The sequence below is a fragment of the Mustela putorius genome, unplaced genomic scaffold (assembly GCF_011764305.1).
Source record: "Mustela putorius furo isolate JIRA1106 unplaced genomic scaffold, ASM1176430v1.1 tig00002088_pilon_pilon_pilon, whole genome shotgun sequence".
NCBI lineage: Eukaryota > Metazoa > Chordata > Mammalia > Carnivora > Mustelidae > Mustela > Mustela putorius.
This window is the reverse complement of record NW_025421946.1, coordinates 56,150-80,022: the sequence shown is the minus strand read 5'-3', so window position 1 is coordinate 80,022 and position 23,873 is coordinate 56,150. Positions and strand designations below refer to the sequence as shown.

Genomic DNA, 23,873 nt, shown 5'->3' with positions numbered 1-23,873 from the left:
GAATTATACCACTTGCTACTCACACCAGCCACATGGAAAAAACAGGACAGATTCTGACTCCTAAATTAGTGGATTTCTTTTATGTCTGGATCACAGAAGCATGTCTCCATCCTCAAAATCACTGCTTGCTTGCAGTCATCAGCCCTCTGACCTTCTGGTGTTCCTAGGAGTCTATCCAAATGCACGGATTTATGGAATTCTCGTATAGTAATAAAAATTTAGCCCTCTATTGGGTTTCTTGAGTTACATGCCCTCATAAACAGCACCCCAAATTTCCTCCTACTTTCCAGTTCTTCAATCTCTACGATCTCTTGCGTATTTTCTAATATAATAGTTCTAAATTTATATTTCTAAAAAACTGGGAACCAAAATGAGCGTCTTTTAATTAGAATAAAGAATAGCCATGGGGCACCTAGGTGGCTCAGAGGATTAAGCCTCTGCCTTCAGCTCAGGTCATGGTCTCAGGGTCCTGGAATCGAGGCCCACTTCGGGCTCTCTGCTCAGCAGGGAGCCTGCTTTCCCCTTTCTCTCTGCCTGCCGCTCTGCCTACTTTGATCTCTCTCTCTCTGTCAAATAAATAAATAAAATTAAAAAAAAAGAAGAAGAATAGCCTTTTGAAGAGGATGGAATAGCATTAATATGAGACACGACCTCTTTCTAAAAGGCAAGGAAGTTAGGATGTTGCACAATATACTATGCACTTGAGACTGTAGACAAAGTAGATTTTAAGAATGAAAGAGAAATGCCTTGTGAGAGAAAACGAGGAAGATGAAAACTCTAATTTTAGTATATGTGCTGCCGAAGCGAGCACAAGATGAAATCTCTAAAAGTGGAAATATATCTGTAGGAGAAATCCTCAAGACAGGTGTGAGGAAAAGAGAGGAGGAACCAGCATCATCCTCCAATTAACCCTCCACATCTTCCTCAAGTTACCCATTCTCTAAAAGGCATTCTCTAAATTGATATTCAGTGTATTGGCTGGTGATAGCCTTTCCTAAGACCTTCTTATTCTTCTACATAGTTCTCTGTATGTCTACTTAACCAATGTCTGAGTTCCCATTGAATTGTAAGCTTCACACAGAGTTGCAGAAGAGGCCAGTGAGCACTTTTGTTCATCATTGTTTCTCTAGCACAACATCTGGCAGATAGCTGCCACTCAAAACATTTGTGAATGAAAGACTGGATAAGTAGGTAATTTTTAATTCTAACTCCTGGTCAAAAATCCTCATGTTAGGAGCATAGGAACATAAATCACACAGTTAAGGACAGAGAAATGAGAATCAAAACCATGAATTAAAACTGTGAATGTACATGGTAAAGCCTTGATCAGATGCTTTCCTGACAAGGGGTCTATTAATGGGCTTCTGGTGTAACAAAAGGAGACTATAAAGCAGACATTGTAGGTAAGACTTAGCAAAAGCAGGTGGTATGACAATCAGAAATAGGCAGCAACAAATGATTGATTTATATATGTATATATTATTTTTCTCATGGAAACCCTTGACTCTTTTATTGCTCTATGGTATTAATGAAATATCAATAGAAAGCTTTCATAATAATGCATTTTACAAAATCTGAGTTATTCAATCTTTTATAACGCCAACTTGTTTTCACATAAAATCACTATTTACTCTAAAATAGAGTGCCTAAATAAATAGAATCTTTCAAGGGCCGAAAGGATGAGAGCAGAGACTTGTGAAATCTGTAATCAAAGCCCTAGACTTGCAAAGGAATTGAGGACTCCTCATGTAAGAAAAATAGATTAGGACAGGAGGAAGAAAAGAAATAGCTGAAAAGCAGCCTCATTCTCCATGCCAGCTAGCCAGAAGATGCTTCTAATGTCTATGCAGACCAGATCTTTATCTTTGCAGAGATGGAACAACAAAAGCTCAAGAACTGCGTTAAAAACAAAACGCATTCCATCAGGTACTCTGCAGTGCTGAGTAAAGGGAGAGCCTTTTCTTAAAGCAGAGTTGTGTCTTTGCAAACCACTTAGCAGGACTCGTTCAGGAGTAATGGCCAAATGCCAGATTCACATCAACCCAAATGAGATCCACTCTCCCAATCCAGATCAAACAGGCAGGTGGAGAGTTAAATAAATACATACATGTTCTTGATGTGGAGACAGAACAAATATCATCTTAGTTTTATCTAACTAGGCCCTAGCATTAGGAAAATAGTAAATGATAGATAAAAAGTGAGTGAGTTCTGCTGACAGGAAAGTGATGTCTTTAAATAAATTTATCATTTTTTTCAATTGTTTTGTATTCTTATCTACAGCTTATATATGTAATGTTAAAAGTGCTTGATAATAAGGAAGACTAAAGAAAGAGTGAATATATATGTAAACATGTAGCCATATAGTATGCATAAATCAGAATGAAAAAGTCCACTGTACTTTTAAGAAGCTGCATACTGGGGGCACCTGGGTGGCTCAGTGGGTTAAGGCCTCTGCCTTCGGCTCAGGTCATGATCCCAGTGTCCTGGGATCAAGCCCTGCATCGGGCTTTCTGCTCGGCAGGGAGCCTGCTCCCGCCTCTCTCTCTATCTACCTACCTCTCTGCCTACTTGTGATCTCTGCCTGTCAAATAAATAAATAAAATCTTAAAAAAAAAAAAAAAGAAGCTGCATACCGCTTAGAAGCTGAAGGTATTAAACAATTGCTGCTCTTCTCCATTAGTGACAATGAAATAAAAATAGAAAATGTAATACTTTGATTTGGAAAAAAATGAGAATGTCAATTTTTTGGATATTAAATACAAAAGAAATTCTGAAATAAGCATTCACATGACAAAGTTCAGTAGAATTAGGCTAAAAGAGTTAGAAATGGGAAGGAAAGAGAGTGAGAAGAGGAAAGACAGAACAGAGAGGGGAGAGAGAGAGGGAAATGAGGCAAAACAGGACAGAGAGGGAAATGAATGCCGTAATATCTCAATAAAATAAGTTGTTTGCTTAGTTTTTAAAAAAATTTTTCCTTATCATTAAAGTAGGTATGCTTGTTGTGAAAAAAAATTAAAAAACACTAAGATATGCAAAATTACCTGAAATTCTACCAATTAGAAATTTAATATAAAATATTTTGGCTTATGTCCTCCAAATTAATATTTGTATCATATATAAATGTGTGTCATTAATTTAATGAAGGGATTTAATCACTAGACCCAAATTCAAACCTTCCCAACCTATATGTTTAAATACATATAGCAGCCAAGCCTATATCCAACTCACCGTCTTCAGGAAGAGCCAATATTAAAAGAATCTACAATCATGACCAAGAACTGCTCCGAGCATGTCTTAGCACTATAACTGGGGCTCAAGGACACAAGTTTATCATGAGATTGAAAATCCTCTCCCTGACGGGGAGTAGCTGTTCTTCTGCAGCCACATGGGATGAGAACATGAATGACAATGAATTCACAAGTTATCACCGTAGGTTTATAAGCAGAAAAAAGCACAGGGGCAAGGGAATCCCTTGGGACTTTCAAGTTTCTCCCCTTAGCTTTCCAATTTGAAAGAATTGCTCATTCTCTAACAACCCACTTTTTCTCATTATTCTGTTGCCATCAGTCCTACAAGAATAATATCTGAGCCAACCCATAATTTCTCCAACTCATTATCCATGGTTGGTCTACACTTTGATGATGGTGCCACTCTTTTCCAGCACATATTATTTATTTGATCTAGAAGTTAGGTCAGCCACTGAACACTTATTTAAAATTAAGTTTGTAGTCAGTAATGTTTTGCATCTCTAAATCTCTTACCCAAGAAGCATATATTCTGGTTGCATAGTTAATACTAACCATGTATGAACATGCAAATAACTACATTTTTAACATATATGGGACCAACTTCAGAGCTGCAGAAATACAGGGAATTGGTGAGTTTTCTAGGCTTCCTAACTCAATTTCCTTTAGAAGAGGCTTAGAAGTTGGCACAATAAAAACTGCAAGATAAAATGGAAACACATCATTTGAGGACATCACAGAAAGATTATGTACTGTGATTAGCCTAGAGAAGTATAAAATCATGAGATACTTACTTTCTTCTGAGAAAGGAAAAAGCAGCTCTAATATCTGTCAGCTAATATCTTTTCTGGCACAAACATCCTAATTAAGGACGTCCACTTAGTATAAATAATTTCACTAAGTATGAGCATCTTTTTTTTTTAGATTTTATTTATTTATTTGAGAAAGAGATAATGAGAGAGAGAGAGAGAGAGAGAGAGAGAGAGAACATGAGAGGAGAGAGATCAGCAGGAGAAGAAGACTCCCTGCAGAGCTGGGAGCCTGATTCAGGACTTGATTCCGGGACTCCAGGATCATGACCTGAGCCACAGACAGTCGCTTAACCAACTGAGCCACCCAGGCGCCCAAGCATAAGCATCCTGAAAGCATCTGCTTCTGGAAAATATCCTCTAACAACTCCAAATCCAATATCAAGCTCTTCCTTGAACACTCTTACTGAGACCCCTAACAGCTCACCACTGTGTGTGGTGTCTCTCGTTAGAGCAGGTGATGAATACTCCTATTTTAAAAACTGTAATTGTATTCCTGGTGATTGTTGGCTAGAAAGCCATGATATCCCCTATGTAGAAGACTATCAGTTGGTCTGCATGTTCATCAGTAACTGGTGTTCTCAGGGTTTTTCATCTGAATAGGCTCTAATGTTGCCTTCTTGTGTTTTAGTGTACATTTCCCTGAAGTCCAGTGATGCTGAGCATCTTTTTACATATTTATTTGCCATCCATATAATTTTCTTTGGTGAAGTGTCTGTTCAAATCATTTCTCCATGTTTTAAATTGCATTGTTTCCTTATTGCTGAGTCTTGAGAGTTCTTGTATATTTTGAATATAAGTCTTTCACAATGTATATGTTTTGCACATTAAGGTTTTAATTCCAGTATAGTTAACATACAGTGTTGTATCAGTTGCAGGTGTACAATGTAGTGATTCAACACTTCATATGACACCCAGTGCTCATCACAAATGCCCTCCATAATCCCCACCACCTATTTCACCCACTCACCTCCCCTCTGGTAACCATTAGTTTGTTCTCTACCATTAAGAGTCTGTTTCTTGGTTTGTCATTCTCTCTCTCTCTTTCTCTTTTCTTTTGCTCATGTGTTTTATTTATTAAATTCCACATATGAGTGAAATCATATGATATTTGTTTTTCTCTGAATGACTTATTTCACTTAGCATAATACTCTCTAGCTTCATCTGTGTTGTTGCAAATGCCAAGATTTCATTATTTTTATGGCTGAATAATATATATATATATATATATATATATATATATACACACACACATATATATTTACTACATTTTATTTATCCATTCCTCTATCAGTGGACACTTTGGCTGCTTCCATAATATGGTTATTGTAAATAATGCTGCTACAAACATCAAGGTGCATGTATTCCTTTAAATTAATATTTTTGTACTTTTTGCATAAATACTCAGTAGTGAGATTACTAGATCATATAATAGTTTTATTTTTAACTTTTTGAGGAACCTCCATCCTTTTTCCACAGTGGCTGCCAAGTAGGTTTAGAGGGAACACACTTCAGCATAATAAAGGTCTTAGATGAAAAACCCAGAGTGAACATCATACTCAATGGGAAAAAAACTGAGATCTTTTCCCCTAAGATCAGGAGCAAAACAGGGATACACCCACTCTCACCACTTTTATTCAACATAGTACTAGAAGTCCTAGCCACAGCAATCAGAAAACAAAAAGAAATAAAAGGCATCCAAATTAGTAAGAAAGAAGTAATATTTTCACTCTTTGCACATGATATAATACTAAACATAGAAAACCCTAAAGATTCTACCCCAAAAAACTATGAGAACAGATAAATACACGGTAGCAAGATATAAAATCAGCATACAAATATCTGTTGCATTTCTATATACTAATAAAGAAGCAGCAGAAAACTAAATTAAGAAAAAATCCCCACTTAACAATTGCACCAAAAATAATAAAGTACATAGGAATAAACATAACCAAAGAGGTTAAATTCCTGTACTCAGAAAACTATGAAACACTGATGAAGGAAACAGAGATGACACAAAGAAATGAAAAAACATTCCATGCTCATGGATTGGAAGAAGAAATATTGTTATTCAGAAATCGACAGATTTAATGCAATCCCTATCAAAATGCCAACAGCATTTTTTACAGAACTGAAACAAACAGTCCTAAAATTTATATGGAACCACAAAAGACAGTGAATAGTCAAAGCAATCTTGAAAAAGAAAAACAAAGCACGAAACTGTACCACTGTCTTTCACCATACACAAAAATAATTTAAAAATGGATTAAAGACCTAAATCTGAGGTGAGACCTGAAACCATAAAAATCCTAGAAAAGAGCACAGGCAGTAATTTCTCTGATATAGGACATAGCAACGTTTTCCTAGATCAGTCTTCAGAGGTAAGGGAAATGAAAGCAAAAATAACCACAATCCTGATTTCTAACACTTGCCTGCAAAAAGAAGCAAAAGATTAGCAGCAGACCTGAAACCATTTTTTCTCTTCTACCACTGAAAGATAGTGGTCCAGTTTCATCCTTTTGCATGTAGCTGTCCAGTTTTCCTAACACCCTTCATTGAAGAGATTCTTTTTCCCATTATATTTTCATTCCTCATTTGTTAAAGTTTAGTTGACCATATAATTGTGGGTTTACTTCTGTGTTTTCTATTCTGTTTTATTGACCTATGTATCTATTTTTTGTGTCAGTACAATATTTTTTTCATTACTATAGCTTTGTAATATAACATGAAGTCTGAAACTGTGATGCCTCCAGCTTTGTTTTTCTTTTACAGGAAAGAAAATCCATGCTGTCTTCTGCCTGCCCTCCTGTGAAGGTGGATGCAATACTAAGCATCATACTCTCATCTGTAAACTTATGAATATAATAATGATTTTATAGGACTACCTTGATTATCAAAGAGGATAAATACAAGCACTTTGTAAAAGATGCACTCCTTAAAAATTGTACTATTATCACCAACAAATTTATTATTATCTGTAATAATAAAAGATTACAGAAAAAAGATGTTTTTTCTGCTTATATTTATCTTTGCTACTTCTCTTCGGTAGTTTTAGAAAATAACCCCCTTATAATGAGCAAATGGAGTAAATCTGAACTATAATTCTAGAAATACCAATGGTTAACTGACTTTAAAAAAAAATTCTCAAAACCCGCTCCCTAATCTGCTTGGTCCTGACCCCATAGATTACAGGATTCAGGGCTGGTGGAACAACCACATATAGGTTGGCCAAGAGGATATGGATACACTGGGGGATATTATGGCCAAAACGGTGTGTCAAGAAAGAGAAAAATGCTGGTGTGAAAAAAGCTAAGATAACACCAATGTGGGAGCCACAGGTATTGAGAGCTTTGAGTCGAGCCTCCCTGGAAGGCAGGCAGAACACAGCATGGAGAATCCTGACATAGGAAAGTACAATAAGAAGCACATCCAATAGTAAAATAGCCATATCCCCAAGACCAAATATTATATTGACTTTGATGCTGGCACAGGCCAGACGGGCAATGCCCATGTGTTCACAGTAGGTATGAGCGATGATACAGTGGCCACAGAAGGGCAGCCTCAGGAGAAGAAACACCAGTGGGATCACCATGCATAGGCTCCGCAGAATAGAAATGCCTCCAATAATACAGATAATTTTGCTGGTGAGGATCATGGTATACTGAAGGGGTTTACAAATGGCTATGTAGCGGTCAAAGGCCATGGCCACCAACACAATGCTCTCCATGGCAGTGAAGAAATGGATGAAGAACATCTGGGAAAGGCAGCCTTCAAAAGATATATCCCTGATCCTGAACCAGAAGATGCCCAGCATTTTGGGGATGGTGGCTGTGGACAAGCCCAGGTCGATGGAGTCCAACATGGCCAGAAAGTAGTACATGGGCTCATGGAGACTCTGTTCAGTCTGGATCACAAATAGGACAACGGCATTCCCCAAGAGTGCAACAACATACACAAAGAAAAAGGGAAATCCAATCAAAATGTGCACATCTTCTAGCCCTGGGATACCCAAGAGGAGGAACGAAGAAGGATGGAAGTGGGTGTCATTAAGAATGGACATTGTCTCCGCCACTGTTGGTGACTGCATATAACAGTGTTAGATGTCAGCTTCCTGGTAGTGATTCTTGCTCCACTTCCCTCTTTTTCTGACTCCTGGTTAAATGGAAAATGTTTGTAATATTCATATTCTCCCATTTCTTCCAACGGTATCAAAACTTCTCAGACAACAAAAAGAAATAAAAGGCATCCAAATCGGTAAGAAAGAAGTAATATCTTCGCATGATGTAATACCATACATAGAAAACCCTAAAGATTCCACCAAAAACAAACAAACAAACAAAAACAAAAACCTACGAGATCTGATAAATGAATTCAGTAAGGTAGTAAGGTATAAAATCAGCATCAGAATATCAGAAGGCTCCAGGAATAGAGACAATCTCTCTTTTCCCCAGATCATTCCCATATACCAAAGATTGAACAAGAGAGGGGAGAAGTATACATCTCTCAGATATGCAAGGTAAAGGGTAGGAATCATACAGGCTTTCGTTCTTTGTATCTCATGGTGTTACATACATTGCATTTAATTTATATAAAAAATGCTTTACCATATGTAATTCAACCAACTCTCTCTCTTGAGGACCATTTATGTGTGTGTGTTTATGTATATGTATATTATGCATGTGTATGTACATACATATATATGTATATATGCAAATATACATATTTTCATGTATATTTAACTATGCATATACCTCTTTTTAATTCTGAAAAGAGACGATAAACTTACTTTTTTTTATTCATGCACCTGAAACCACTTCACACATACAAATTCTCGGGGGAAAAAAGTGTTAAATGAGTAAGTCAGAGTGCAGGCATAATAACAGCCAACAGGCCCCAGATGATTAGTAACACAATTCCATCTTAACTAAGTCTTCCAAAAATTATTTTCACCCAAAATACTTTGGATCATGAGCAAAGATAACAAAATAGAGACTTTGCACAGGAAATTTTTAATTTTTTTAAAATTTAAATTCAATATAATAGTACAGGAACTTTCAATGTGAGAGTGAAACTTGGATTTATAAAATATTTTAAATAGAAATGATCTCATTATACACTGAATCCATAAAATTCCAAGTTAATTTAAGAAGCTGTTTTGGGATGTCTAATCAGGGATACTTAAGAGCTTCTAATTTTTTGAGATACACCCATTCAAATCCTATCTATTCCTATTTATACAAGGAAAAGAGAGTATTACTTTGAACACCTTTGAAATTAAAGTCCAACAAATTGTCCTCTGTTCCAGATCTTGATCTTCCTGGATATTTCCCTTTTTTTAAAATTTTTTATTTTTTATAAACATATATTTTTATCCCCAGGGGTACAGGTCTGTGAATCACCAGGTTTACACACTTCACAGCACTCACCAAAGCACTCACCCTCCCCAATGTCCATAATCCCACCCCCTTCTCCCAACCCCCCTCCCCCCAGCAACCCTCAGTTTGTTTTGTGAGATTAAGAGTCAAGCAGAGAAAGAGGATATTTCCTTTTAAGGACTAAATAAAAAGGAATTTATTACAGTATTTTGTATATAGTAACTACCTTGAGCAGCAAAATATTGCAGTTATTTATTCTGAATTAATATTTTAAGAAAACAGGAAGCGTCCTTTATTGGGTAACTTCCTGAGATAAAATGATGTGGTAGATAAAATGAAAACAATGTGAAAATGTTAGACTCTGAGTATCAATGGCTGGAAATTGGAGGGGTTCATACTTGAGTAGTACTCATCAGAAATAGATGCAAAGAAAAAGCATTATCACAGCCTCTAGCAAAGAAAGTGGTCCCCTGGCCTGTTAGAAGTGGCAGAAAGAAGGGATAAACTGGAATAGAAATTTAGATAGAAAATTTGAATAAGGGGGGCCTAGGTGGCTCAGTGGGTTAAGCCTCTGCCTTTGGCTCGGGTCATGATCTCAGGGTCCTGGGATTGAGTCCCACATCTGACTCTCTGCTTGGTAGGGAGCCTGCTTCCTCCTCTCTCTCTCTGCCTTCTTGTGATCTCTCTCTGTCAAATAAATAAACAAAATCTTAAAAAAAAAAAAAAAGAAAGAAAGAAAGAAAGAAAGGAAAAGAAAAGAAAATTTGTATAAGACCAGAATGATGCTTTCACAGTAGAGTGAGGTAAATACAAATGAAAAGATGAAATCTGAATAAAATGTGGCATTATGGTAGAAAAATAGAGCAAATGCTATGGGTATGACTAAGACAAAAGAAACTCTATGGAGGCAGTAAAATGGATCAAGGGCGACTTTGTACACAGGAAGGACATGCATAAAAAGTTTACTCTAGGTAGAGAGAGACTTGTATGTTTTGAGACCATACTAATAAAAACATAATAATAAACATAATAATCAAAATTATTACTGGCCCTACCTCATAGGGTGAGTTCACTGGTTTACCATTTAAGACATGGGCTCTGTGGCCCTTTTAGCAACCTTTTCCAGACTTTGGAGAATAATGGTTCTATCTTTAAATGAAAAGCATTGGGGCCACTCAAATGCACTAGAGCATGAGATTGTGGATTATTTTATTTTTAGATCCAAAGAAGGAAGCTTATCTCTTTCTGAGCCCTGATTTTCCAGGAGCATTAACCTCCTTCAAGTTGGTACCCTCCTGAGTGCTTTAAGAGTCACATTTCCAAATCAGTTAGCCAACCAGTCACTTCTTTATTTCATAAATATATGTTGACCTAGTCTATTGCTATACATTCACATATTCCCAAATCTTTGCCAGGTACAGTGATGAGACTGGGCCCCAGCCTCTCCTCTTGGAGACTGAATTTCTAATGTTCTGATTTCTAATGTTCTGAAATGAATTATACCAGACGTTGTCTCACTTCTGTATCATGTTACTCGTTACTTAACCATATTTCACAGCCGTCACCTACCCACTCACATTTCCCTACACACATAAACACCATTTCATGTCCTTTAAATGATAAGGAAAGGAGGAATGATTCTTTAGTCCAGTGTTTTGCAACCAGCAGCCATCTTCTCCTCTAGGGTATACTTGGCAATGTCTGGAAACTTTTCTGACTGTCAGAACTTGAGGGAATTTTTACCAGTGTCTAATGGGTACATGACAGAGATGCTGCTAACATCCCATAGTGCCCAGAACAGCCCCCCTCTTAGAACAGAGAGAGAGAGAGAGTAACTTGACCCAAAATATCAGTAGTGCCAAGGTTGAGGAACTCTGCTGTTCGCCTTTTTATCTTATCTATGTCTAACCCCAGTCCCATGGCATACACTACTCTGAAATAATAAGAACTACCCACATGCTGTCCCATTTCTCAGCTACCTTTTCACCTTGGTCTTAGGTCCTATTCAAAATAAAACAAAACAAAATGAAACGAACCCTACCAGCATGCATAATTATGCTTCATGATGTTTCATGTGTGAATTCCATTGTTAAAAACATACCTGTTTATCTAATTTATTAGGCCTGGCAATGTGCCAGTTACCAAGAGACCATGGTCCTTGATCTCTAGATGTTCATATTTGGTCCCTAGTATATAAGGTGAGAAAAAGTAGCTGAGCTGATACAGAGTTTTCTTTTGCATGTCACCTGGGGTGGCATGCGTGGGACTATAAATGCAAAGAGATAAATGTACATGTAGGAATGTCTGTGGCCATTACAGTTTATGAGTATAAAATTTGTAATGTCCAAAGCTTGTCTGTGTATTCTCTTTATCCTTTTTCCTGTATTTATGTATTTCTTATATTTATCTGTATTTTTATGCACTTACTTTCCTTCCCCCTCCTTATTCTGGGTTAGCATAAACTCATTCCCCATTTGTCATGCTATTTCCCACAGCTCTAACCAAGGACAATACAGCTTTACCTTGCTTTCCAAATGACTCTGAGAGGACAGACTCTGGAAACATCATCTGTTATTTCTTTAAGTCCACACTTTCCTAGGCAAGGAATATGCATTTATATTGATGCAGCTGCCTGGCTTCCAGGGAGATCGAGCTGTATATTGAGCTGTCCCTGGGTTCTTGGTATCGACTGTGATATTCACTGGAGAGTTGTAATAGACCTTCCCACTTTCATTGGAACTATGGGGCAAGAGTCATCTACTCTTTCTTTCCAATGAGATTCTAGATCTTTTCTGCTTTCCAAATTAAAAGTCTAAGCTCCTGATTAATACTTGAGCTGTTAAGATGATTATCAGCTGCCTTCTTCAATGACATGTTCCATCAGTCTGCCCTTGCTCTTCTACATCATCTGTGTTATAGCTTAAATCTGATGTGTCTGTAATTCCTTTGCCCTACTCCTCATGACCTATTTTGATGGAAGACCAGATTAAGGGGCACCTGTGTGGCTCAGTTGGTTAAGTGTCTGCCTTCAGTTCAGGTCATGATCCCAGAATCCTGGGATCGAGCCCCACATCAGGTTCCCTGCTCAGCAGAAAGCCTGCTTCTCCTTCCCCCTCTGTCTGCTGCTGCCCCCTGCTCTGCTCTCTCCCTCTCTCACTTTCTTTCAACTAAATAAAAATAATAAAAATCTTAAAAAAAAATACCAGATTAAAGCAACAAAGGTATGAAGAGACAAGATTCAGGAAAGAAGGAAGTTCAATAAAGTGAGCCCAACTTCTTACTCATCGTTACCCCACTAGTTGTTGAATGATTACAGGAGCAGGGAAAGGAGTCAATGACCAGGGCAGAGGAAAGCCACTCAGATATAAGGAAACTTACAGAGCTTAGCTCCGTACAAGAGTGTTAGCTGAGCCCATACATTCACTTTCCTAGCCTGGGCTCCAGACATCAAAGTAAAAAGACCAGCTTAGGGTCGCCTACTCCACCTGTTGCAGTTCTTTAAAGGAGTTTTATCCATTTTAGATATCCCAGCTGATACTCCATGTTTTGTAAAGAAAATAAAGAACTTTCCCTGGTATGCTTTTTCTGAATTCCTGACCTATAAAACCTATGAACATATTAAAATATATAATTTCTTGGCTTCATACCATTAAGTTTCAGGATAATTTATACACAAGAATAAAAAAAAAAAAAACAAGAGAAAATTTACTACCTTTAACCAGGTTCCATCTTATTAAAATCTAAAAACATGTGTCATTGGTTTGAGAGCTGTGCATAGGGAGGAAGACTGATGGGCCTTAAGAAGACTGGTGGTGAGGGCAGAAGAAAAGTGAGGAAGACAGAATTGAAAGTTTAGGTAAAAAGGATCTTTTCTATATAGAGATATAAAATTTGGTCAAACTGTTGCATTCAGTAAAATGGGAAAATTAAAAAAATATATTTATAGTAAACTAGTGGGTTTGGCCAAAGAGATTTCCAGGCAGAATGTCAGAAGGGCCAGGTAGTTTCTTTTAGCTATATATAATAAAATCTGAATAGAGAGAGGAGTTAAAGATGAGATGATTTGGTTTTCAAACAAAATTTAGAGAAAATAGGGATGTACTGGTTTTTAAAATCAAGTCTATTTTCATTCTTCCACTCTCCTCACTACAAAGCATTCTCAAAATAAGAAAGAGCTCCAAGCCAAAGATCATACTAAGAGTATGACTATAAAATTTTTAAGATCTGAAACACTTACGTTAGTTTCTCATACATCATTTCTGACAGGATATTAAGGATATGCCTGACCGACTCTCTTTATTAATCTGTAAAGATTGCACTACTCGGCATTTATCCCGAAGATACAAATGTAGTGATCCGAAGGTGCACATGCACCCAAATGTTTATAACAGAAATATCCAGAATAGCCTAACTATGGAAAGAGCCTGGATGTCCATTAACAGATGAATGGATAAAGACGATTTGGGAGATATATATATAGAGAGATATATATATAGATATAGATATATATCTATATATATATCTATATGTGTGTGTGTACTATACATAAATAGAGGGAAAAAGCATATATATATATAGATATAAAGCATATATATATAGATATACATCTATATATATATATGCTTTTTCCCTCTATTTATGTATAGTACACACACACACACACATACATATATATATAGGGAATACTATGCAGCCATTAAAAATGAAATCTTGCCATTTGCAAGTGTATACTAGAATGTATTATGCTAAGCAAAATAAGTCAATCAGAGAAAAACAATTATCATAGTATCTCACTTATCTGAGGAACTTTAGAAACAAGACAGAGTATCATAGGGGAAGGGAGGGAAAAATGAAACAAGATGAAACCAAAGAGGAAGAGAAACCATAAGAGACTCTTAATCTCAGGAAACAAACTGAGGGTTGCTGGAGGGGAGAGTTGGTGGGAGGGATGGTGTGTCTGGGTGATAGATACTTGGAAGGGTATGTGCTACGGTGAGTGCTGTGAATTGTGTAAGACTGATGAATCACAGACGTGTACCCCTGAAACAAACAATACATTATATGTTAATTCAAAAAAATCTGTAAAGCTACTAAAACCTTAATAGCAGTACCCTTAAAGAAGCCTCATAGAAGGTCTAAAGTAAAGAAAGATGTATCTTGAAGGGAATTCTAGTTACAGCTTTTGTTTAATGGACCAAATTTATAAACTGACACACAAGAAACCCACAAAATTTTAAAGAACTTAGACCATCTTGGAATGAATAAGAAAGAAATAGTACTAAAGAAAAAGAAGACATTGGACAACTGAATTTTGACAAACAAGAAGGAAGTGGAAAACATTTACCAAAGAGGCAACATGAGCTACATTATATTAAAAAGGGAAGTATGACTCTTATGGTGGGATGAAGAGCCCAGAGGTAAAACCAAGTGCAATAAGGCATCACTTCCAGAACAATAACAGCAAACACATTCTCCATGGCTATGGGCCAGTGATTACTGTGTCCCTCTCATTTCCCTTTATTGAGTTGGCAATAGCTCATATGTTTATGCTGTGCCTATTTCATTATTGTATGTTGAATGTGTATAGTGCAGGATACTTTCTGCATGAATTCACAGGTCTCTATATAAAGATAAATCATACTCAATGAAGCAAAATACAGAGTCTCAGGTGCATCTGAAACTGGTGAGATAATGTACCTTGAGACTAAGCATGATAGTATAATGGGATAGAAACTTCTGTTCATTTGTTTTTACATGAACGAGGAATATAAATAATGTGGCCAGAAGGTAGACTGTGTTGTTATTTGTATTGTAGGAAAATACACATGAACTTTATCATTAGTGACATTTAGAACATATCCAATGTTTTGCTCCAATCACCACTATCTAGTTCCAGAGTATTTTTTATCACTTTCAAAAGGAAACCCTGTACTCATGAAGCAGCCATTGCATATTTCCACCTTTTCCCCAGGCAATGGAAACCATTGATTTGCTTTTCATCACTGTGAATTTTCCTATTATGGGTTTCTTACAATGTGTGGCCTTTTGTATCTGGCTTCTTATACTTTCCATAATGTCTTAAGGTTCATACGAGTAGCAAGATATGCCAGTATTTCATTAATTTTTATAGCTGAATATTATTCAATTCTATTGTTATACTACATATTGTTTATCCATTCTTTAGCTGATGAACACTTGAGTTGTTTCTACCTTTTAGCTATCGTAAGTAGTACCATTAAAAACATTAGTATGGTGGGACGCCTGGGTGGCTCAGTTGGTTAAGCAGCTGCTTTCGGCTCTGGTCATGATCCCAGCGTCCTGGGATCGAGTCCCACGTCAGGCTCCTTGCTCCGCAGGGAGCCTGCTTCTCCCTCTGACTCTGATTGTCTGTCTGCCTGTGCTTGCTCTCTCTGACAAATAAATAAATAAAATCTTTAAAAAAAAAAAACATTAGTATGGAAGTTTTTGTTGAGATGCTAGTTTTCTTTTCTTTTCTTTTTTCAGATGCCTGTTTTCAATTCTTCCAAGTGTATATCCCAGAATAGAATTCATGGGTCCTATGTAAGTATAAATTTGAATTTTAGAGGAATTACTCAGTTATTTTCCACAGCACCTGCACTATTTTACATTCCAAACAAAAGTATATGAGGAATCCCACTTCTCCACATCCTTGTCAATACTTGCTTATTTTGTATCTTAAAAAATCATTATTATAGCTTTCATTGTATATCTCGTGAAATCTCATTTATTTGATTTATATTTCACTAATGACCAATGTTACTGAGTACCTTTTCAAGGGCATATTGGCCATTTACATATTCTATTTAATGAAATGTCTATTCAAGCTTTTTGCCCATTTTCTGATCAAGTTGCTTATATTTTTGTTGTTGACGTGGAAGAGTAGTTTATATATTCTGGGTACTAGACTTTTTCCAAATATATGGTTTACAAACATCCTATCCCACTTTACAGTTTCTCTTTTTACTCTCTTGAGGTGTCATTTCATGTACTTTTTAAATTTTGATGAAATCCAACTTCTCTTATTTCTTATTTTTATCATTATATCTAATTAAGTATTGCCAAATTCAAGGTCACAAAAGCTTAGTCTTTTTTTGTTCTTCTAATATTTTCATATTTATCATTTTGGTATTTAGGTCTTTGATTCAATTTCATTCTCTTTGTGTATGTAATATGAGGTAAAGGTCCAACTTTATTCTTTTGCATGTGGATATCTGGTTTCTCCATTACCATTTTTTTAAAGAATTTATTTATTTCTTTGAGAGGAAAAGAGAACATGAACAGGGTTGGGAGAAGAAGAAGACTCCCCACTGAGCAGGAAGGCCAGTGCGGGGCTTGATCCCAGCAGCCTGAGTTCATGATCTGAGTAGAAGGTAGACACTTAACCTATTGAAGCACCCAGGTGTCCGTCCATTATGATTTTTAAAAAAAAAATTATTTGTCCCTCTTTTAAATTGCTATGAACACAGATATCTGACTATATGTACTTGAGACTCTTCCTTAAATTTAATCTCTACTCCTTTTATCTGTATGTCTATCCTTACACCAGCATCACAATGCATTATTCCAAAGCTTTGTAGGAAGTGTGAATCTTTCAACTTTGTTTTTTTGTTTGTTTGTTTGTTTGTTTTCTGGGTTTTTTTTTAAAGATTATTTTGACTATTTGGCATTCCTTGCAATTCAATAAGAATTTTAAGATCTGAGTTTCTAATTCTCCAAAGAAGGTTATTGAAATTTTAATAGCAATTGCATTGAATCTATAGATTGTTGTGGAGAATATTGCCATCTTATAATATTAAGTCTTCAATCTACGGACAAAGGATGTGTTACTTAGTTTTATCATTTCTTTTTTTTTTTTAAGGTTTTTTTTTTAAGATTTTTTTTTTTTTTTTTTTTTTTTTTTTTTTTTGACAGATAGAGAGCACAAGTGAAAGAAGTTGCTGTGGCTGATATTGAAGAGGTTACTACCTATGTTCTCCTCTAGGGTTCTAATGGATTCCTGTCTCACATTGAGGTCTTTTATCCATTTCAAGTTTATCTTTGTGTACAGTGTAAGAGAATGGTCGATTTTCATTCTTATACATATAGCTATCCAGTTTTGCCAGCACCATTTCTTGAAGAGACTGTCTTTTTTCCACTGTATATTTCTTCCTGTTTTGTCGATGATTAATTGACCATAGAGTTGAGGGTCCATATCTGGGCTCTCTACTCTGTTCTAACTGGTCTATGGTGTCTGTTTTTATGCCAGTACCATGCTGTCTTGGTGATCACAGTTTTGTAGTAAAGCTTGAAATCAGGTAACATGATGCCCCCAGTTTTATTTTTGTTTTTCAACATTTCCTTAGCTATTCAGGGTCTCTTCTAATTCCATACAAATTTTTGGATTATTTGCTTCAGCTCTTTGAAAAATACTGGTGGAATTTTGATCGGAATGGCATTAAAAGTATAGATTGCTCTAGGCAGTATAGACATTTTAACAATGTTTATTCTTCCAATCCAAGAGCATGGAATGGTCTTCCATCTTTTTGTGTCTTCCTCAATTTCTTTCATGAGTTTTCTGTAGTTCCTCGAGTACAGATCCTTTACCTCTTTGGTTAGGTTTATTCCCAGGTATCTTATGGTTCTAGGTGCTATAGTAAATGGAACTGATTCCCTAATTTCCCTTTCTGTATTTTCATTATCAGTGTATAAGAAAGCCACTGATTTCTGTACATTGACTTTGTATTCTGCTATGTTGATGAATTGTTGTATGAGTTCTAGTAGTTTGGGGATGGAGTCTTTTGGGTTTTCCATATAAATAATCATGTCATCTGCAAAGAGAGAGAGTTTGACTTCTTCATTGCCAATTTGGATACCTTTTATTTCTCTTTGTTGACTGATTGCTGTTGCTAGGACTTCTAATACTATGTTGAACAAGAGTGGTGAGAGTGGGCATCCTTGTCTTGTTCCTGATCTCAACGGGAAGGCTGCAAGCTTTTTCCCATTGAGGATGATATTTGCTGTGGGTCTTTCATAGATAGATTTGATGAAGTTCAGGAATGTTCCCTCTATCCCTATACTTTGAAGCATTTTAGTCAGGAACGGATGCTGGATTTTGTCAAATGCTTTTTCTGCATCAATTGAGAGGATGATGTGGTTCTTCTCTCTTCTTATTAATTTGTTCTATCACATTGATTGATTTGTGAATGTTTAACCATCCTTGTAAGCCAGGAATGAATCCCAGTTGGTCATGGTGGATAATCTTTTTAAAGTTCTGTCGGATCCTGTTTGCTAGGATCTTGTTGAAAATCTTAGCATCCATATTCATCAGTGACATTGGTCTGAAATTCTCCTTTTTCATAGGGTCTTTGCCTGGTTTGGGGAACAGAGTAATTCTGGCTTCATAGAAAGAGTCTGGAAATTTTCCTTCTGCTTCAATTTTTTGAAACACCTTCAGGAGAGTAGATGTTATTTCTTCTTTGAAAGTTTGGTAGAATTCCCCAGGGAATCCATCAGGTCTTGGGCTCTTGTTTTTTGGGAGGTTTTTGATCACTGCTTCAATCTCGTTACTAGATATTGGTCTATTCAGGTTGTCAATTTCTTCCTGGTTCAATTTTGGGAGTTTATAGTTTTCCAGGAATGCATCCATTTCATCTAGGTTTCTTAGCTTATTGGCATATAACTGTTGATAATAACTTCTGATGATTGTTTCTACTTCCTTAGTGTTAGCTGTGATCTCTCCCTTTTCATTCATAATTTTATGAACTGGGGCTTTCTCTCTTTTCTTTTGGATTAGTGTGGCCAATGGTTTATCAATCTTATTGATTCTTTCAAAAAACCAGCTTCTAGTTTCATTGATACGTTCTACTGTATCTCTGGTTTCTACCTCATTGTTCTCAGCTCTAATCTTTATTATTTCCTTTCTTATTTTTGGAGGAGTTGGTTTGATTTGTTGTTGGTTCTCCAGCTTTTTAACGTGTAGAGACAGCTGCTGTGTTCTGGATTTTTCAGTTTTTTTGAGAGAGACTTGGATGTCTATGTACTTCCCCCTTAGGACCGCCTTTGCTGTATCCCATAGGTTTTGGACCAAAGTGTCTTCATTCTCATTGGTTTCCATGAATTGCTTCAGTTCTTCTTTGATCTCCTGGTTGACCCAAGCATTCTTAAGCAAGGTGGTCTTTAGCTTCCAGGTGTTTGAGTTCCTTCCAAACTTTTCCTTGTGAATGAGCTCTAGTTTCAAAGCATTGTGATCTGAGAATCTGCAGGGAATAATCTTAGTCTTTTGGTATCAGCTGAGTCCTTATTTGTGACCCAGTATGTGGTCTATTCTGGAGAAGGTTCCATGTGTACTTGAGAAGAATGAATATTCTGTTGTTTTCGGGTGGAATGCTCTGTATATATTTATGAGGTCTATCTGGTCCAATGTGTCATTCAATGCTCTTGTTTCTTTATTGATTTTCTGCTTCGATGATCTGTCTATTTCTGAGAGAGGCATGTTAAGATGTCCTACTATTAGTGTATTCATATCAATATGACTCTTTATCTTGATTAACAGTTTTCTTATGTAATTGGCTGCTCTCATATTGGGGGCATAGATATTTACAATTGTTAGATCATCTTGGTGGATAGTCCCTTTAAGAATGATGTTGTGTCCTTCTGGATCTCTGACTACAGTCTTTAGTTTATAATCTAATTTATCTGATATGAGAATCGCTATCCCGGCCTTCTTTTGAGGACCATTGGCATGAAAGATGCTTCTCCATCCCTTCACTTTCAGTATGGGTGTATCTTTAGGTTCAAAATGGGTCTCTTGTAGACAACATATGGATGGGTCCTGTCGTTTTATCCAGTCTGCAACCCCTGTGCCATTTTATGGGAGTATTTAGGCCATTCACATTGAGAGTAATTATTGATAGATACGTTTTTTATGACATCGTGTTACCTTTGAAGTCTTTTTTCTTTCTGTAGATTGTCCCTATATTTCTGTTCAATGCTATTCTTAGGATTTTTCCTCTTTTATAGAACCCCCCTTAATATTTCCTGCAGTGTCACCTTGGTGGTTGCATAGTCTTTTAAGCCTTGCCGGTCTTGGAAACTCTTTATCTCTCCATCCATTTTGAATGTTATTCTTGCTGGATAAAGTATTCTTGGCTGCATGTTCTTCTCATTCAGTGCCCTGAATATATCTTGCCAGCCCTTTCAGGCTTGCCAGGTCTCTGTGGACAGGTCTGACGTTATTCTGATGGGCTTTCCTCTGTAAGTAAGGAACCTCTTTGTCCTAGAAGCTTTCAAGAGATTATATCTACAATTATGACTCCTCAATTTGACTATCAGGTGCCTTGATGTTTTTCTGGAATCTATAATCTTGCGTGGAGACCATTCGGCCTCTAGTACATGAACGCTGGTCCCATTCACAAGATTGGGAAATTTTTCATGAAGAACTTGTTCCACTATATCTTCTAGATTTCTTTATTTCCCCTCCCCTCAGGATTCCAATAATTCTGACCTTGGAACGTTTCATGGCATCATTTATTTCCCTGATTCTGTTTTTGTGGTTTCTAAGCTGTTTGTTCCAGGCTTCCTCTTGATCCTTTCTCTCTATCTGTTTGTCCTCCAGATCACTAATTCTATCTTCTGTCTCAGTTACCCTAGCTTTGAGAGAATTTAGATTAGATTGGAACTCATTGAGAGCATTGTGAACCTCATCCCTGGTAGCTTTTAGCTCTGCCCTAACATTGTGAACATCCTGTCTGGTCGTTTTCAGCTCGACTCTAATCAATTCCATTGGGTCATCCATGGCTTTCTCCAACCTAGCTGTTGCCTGTTTAATTGTTAGCCTGAATTCTCTTTCTGACATTTTGTCTATGTTGATAGCCATTAGCTCTGTTGCAGAAGGTCCATCCTCTGTATTTTTCTTCTGTTGGGCATTCCTCCTCCTAGTCATTTTGGTGAGATGACTGAACAGATGTAGCTGGATGTATCAACTTTGGTGCAGTCAGGGTGCACCCTGGAACACTTCTGAGCAATCAGGATTCCCCACCCAAATGAGAGAAAAAGAAAAGAAAAAGAAAAAGAGAGAGAGAGATAGAGGGACAGGAAAGAAAGGGAAGATGAAAGAGAAGGTTCAGCCCAAATGGGTCCCAAGGTAAATTTTATGAAGTACACAAACAAAAACAGACCAACAAAAAGACTGATAAAAATATGCAAATAAAAGAAGAACCTCATCAAAAAGAACCCCAAGTTTAAGATTTATATACTATCAGGACAAACACAAAAACACAGAAACAGTGGTGGAAGAAAAAGATGGAAGAGTGGTTATAAATTCTCAGTGTGGGCGAGGAAGGTTGTTTTGATTCTTCCTGGATGTATCTTGATATCTTTGTTAAAGGACTCAACTTTCCTAAGATAAAGGGGGATTAAAAATTGGTTTACCTATAGGAGTAGTATTGATTGTGGAAAGGGGATTACTTTGAAGTTTAACTCTATATGAATATTAGAAAATAAAAATAAAAAAGGAATAAACTAGACTAAACTAAACTAAAATTAAAAAAAGAAATTCAAAAAATAGAAATGCAACAGAGAAACACAGGTGTATGTATCAAAAAGTTCAGGTTAGAAGGCTCTTATGGAATTTGATGTACTGGACAGCTCACTGTGATGGTAAATAGGTTAAAAAATTATCTATATAAAAAAATGAGCCAGAATAGTGGGAACAAATTAAAAATAAAAGTTGTCCTATGAAGTAGTGGTGGTGGTTCTCTTGTAGTCTTTTTTTTTTTTCTTTCTTGGTTTGTTTTCTGGGGGAGGGGCCTGCCACGTGGGTTTTCTGTCAATGATGTTCCCTGAGTTAAGTCCTTCTGTTCCTCTCAAGGGGGTGGGCTCTGAGGAAACTTTTTTTTCAGGCTTTTGTTCTCTGGAGGTTTTTATGTTTGTTCACTTTTTTTTTTCTCTCGCCTTGACCGCTTTTGATGGTTTTTGTAGGTTTAGAGGAAAGCAAAGGGCACCTTGACCTCCCTCTCAGAGAGAAGCCTCAGTTTATTCTTCTTTGGGTGTTTCAAACCCCATATAAATTTCCCCTTGGCCGCTGGTAGAGCAGGTTCCGAGTCGCGATCCCTGGGGATGCAGTATCTTCTGCTTGTACCCAAAACCAGGGCAGCAACAGCTATCTGGGCAGCTCCAGACTGCCAGAGAGGTTCCAAGCAGCAATCACACACTGAGATTTTCCAGCTGGCCTGGGCTGGGAGTGCCTGGTCTTCTGGGTCTAAGAGCACCCCGCTTGAGCGCACCTCTTTCAGGGGAGGCTGTGGGTCATGGGCGGTCTCAGGCTCTGAGAATGGGCTTAGGTCCGAAAGCACCAGGCTGGGCCTTTGTGCACCTCTCTCAGGGTAGATTTTGGGGCGCATGTCTTAGGCTCTGAACCAATGGCACGAGTCAAAGAGCACCAGGTGGGCCTTTGTACCTCTCTCAGGGGAGCATGAGGGGCATGCGCATCTCCGGCTCTATTGCAGGGCTCACACGTTCTACCATCTGGTGTGCCTCCCAACCCCTCACAGGAGCCAGAGGCCACACAATCTCGTGCCTGCTGGCGGCTAAGGGACCAATCTGGTTTCTCCGCCACACTCTCTCTGGCTCAGCACCAGGGGAGGCTGTCCTGGGACCGGGGACTTAAGCCCCTGTCCCTAGCCGCCTTGATTCCCACAATTTCCCCCTGCGATCCTTTGTTCTTTTGGAGTGTTTCAGTCAGTCTCCAAGTTAATGCTGGTCCCCAGACGCAGGGCACTCTCGCTCGTATTAGGGGTATTACTTTCCAACTGATCACCTCTGGTGGCTCCCTCCCCCTTTTGTTTATCTTCCATTCTCATTCTGCCGTTCCCACTCCACTTTACCTGCCCACTGGCGTCTTCTGCCCCTGTAGAGATCCAGATGTGTATAATTCTGATCTCAGGCTGATTTCATAGGTGATCAGAGTTCTTTGGTAGGTAATCTTTAGGGCACAGGTCCGCCATCTTGTCCCCAGGGCATGACAATTTTTTATAATAATCCAAACATTTCTGGTAGTATAGAAGGCTGTCTGTGTCCTTGATATAGTGCTTGGGAGAGTCAAGAGGAGGTCCTAGTGGAGCACCTGGTTGGTTTAGTTGGTTAAGCATCTGACTTCAGCTCATGCTGTGATCTCTGGCTCCTGTGTTGGAGCCCTGAATCAGGCTCCCTACTCACTGCTTGTCTAGTTCTATCATTTCTTTATCAATGTTTTATCATTTTCATTGTGCAAATTTTGGTTAAATGTGTTTCTGAGTATGTTATTCTTTTAATGTTAATATAAAGGGAATTGTTTTTTACTTTTTGTATTCCCCATTGAGAGTGTTCAGAAATATATTTATTGGTTTTGTGTGTTTCATTTTTTCTTGAAATTTTGCTGAATATTTTATTATAGATAAATATGAATA

General features: G+C 37.4%; 1 protein-coding gene across 1 annotated transcript; it reads right to left on the bottom strand.

The window, feature by feature from the left end:
• Positions 1-7,184: 7,184 nt before the first annotated feature.
• LOC123394253 (olfactory receptor 52E8-like) lies at positions 7,185-8,120 on the bottom strand. The gene has a single exon (XM_045088011.1). It carries the CDS (start codon positions 8,112-8,114, stop codon positions 7,185-7,187), a length of 930 nt encoding a protein of 309 aa, XP_044943946.1. The 5' UTR covers positions 8,115-8,120.
• Between the last annotated feature and the right edge of the window lie 15,753 nt (positions 8,121-23,873).

What these genes read in the sequence shown, in the direction of transcription:
- LOC123394253 (XM_045088011.1), bottom strand. Translation starts at nt 8,114, where the DNA reads ATGTCCATTCTTAATGACACCCACTTCCATCCTTCTTCGTTCCTCCTC.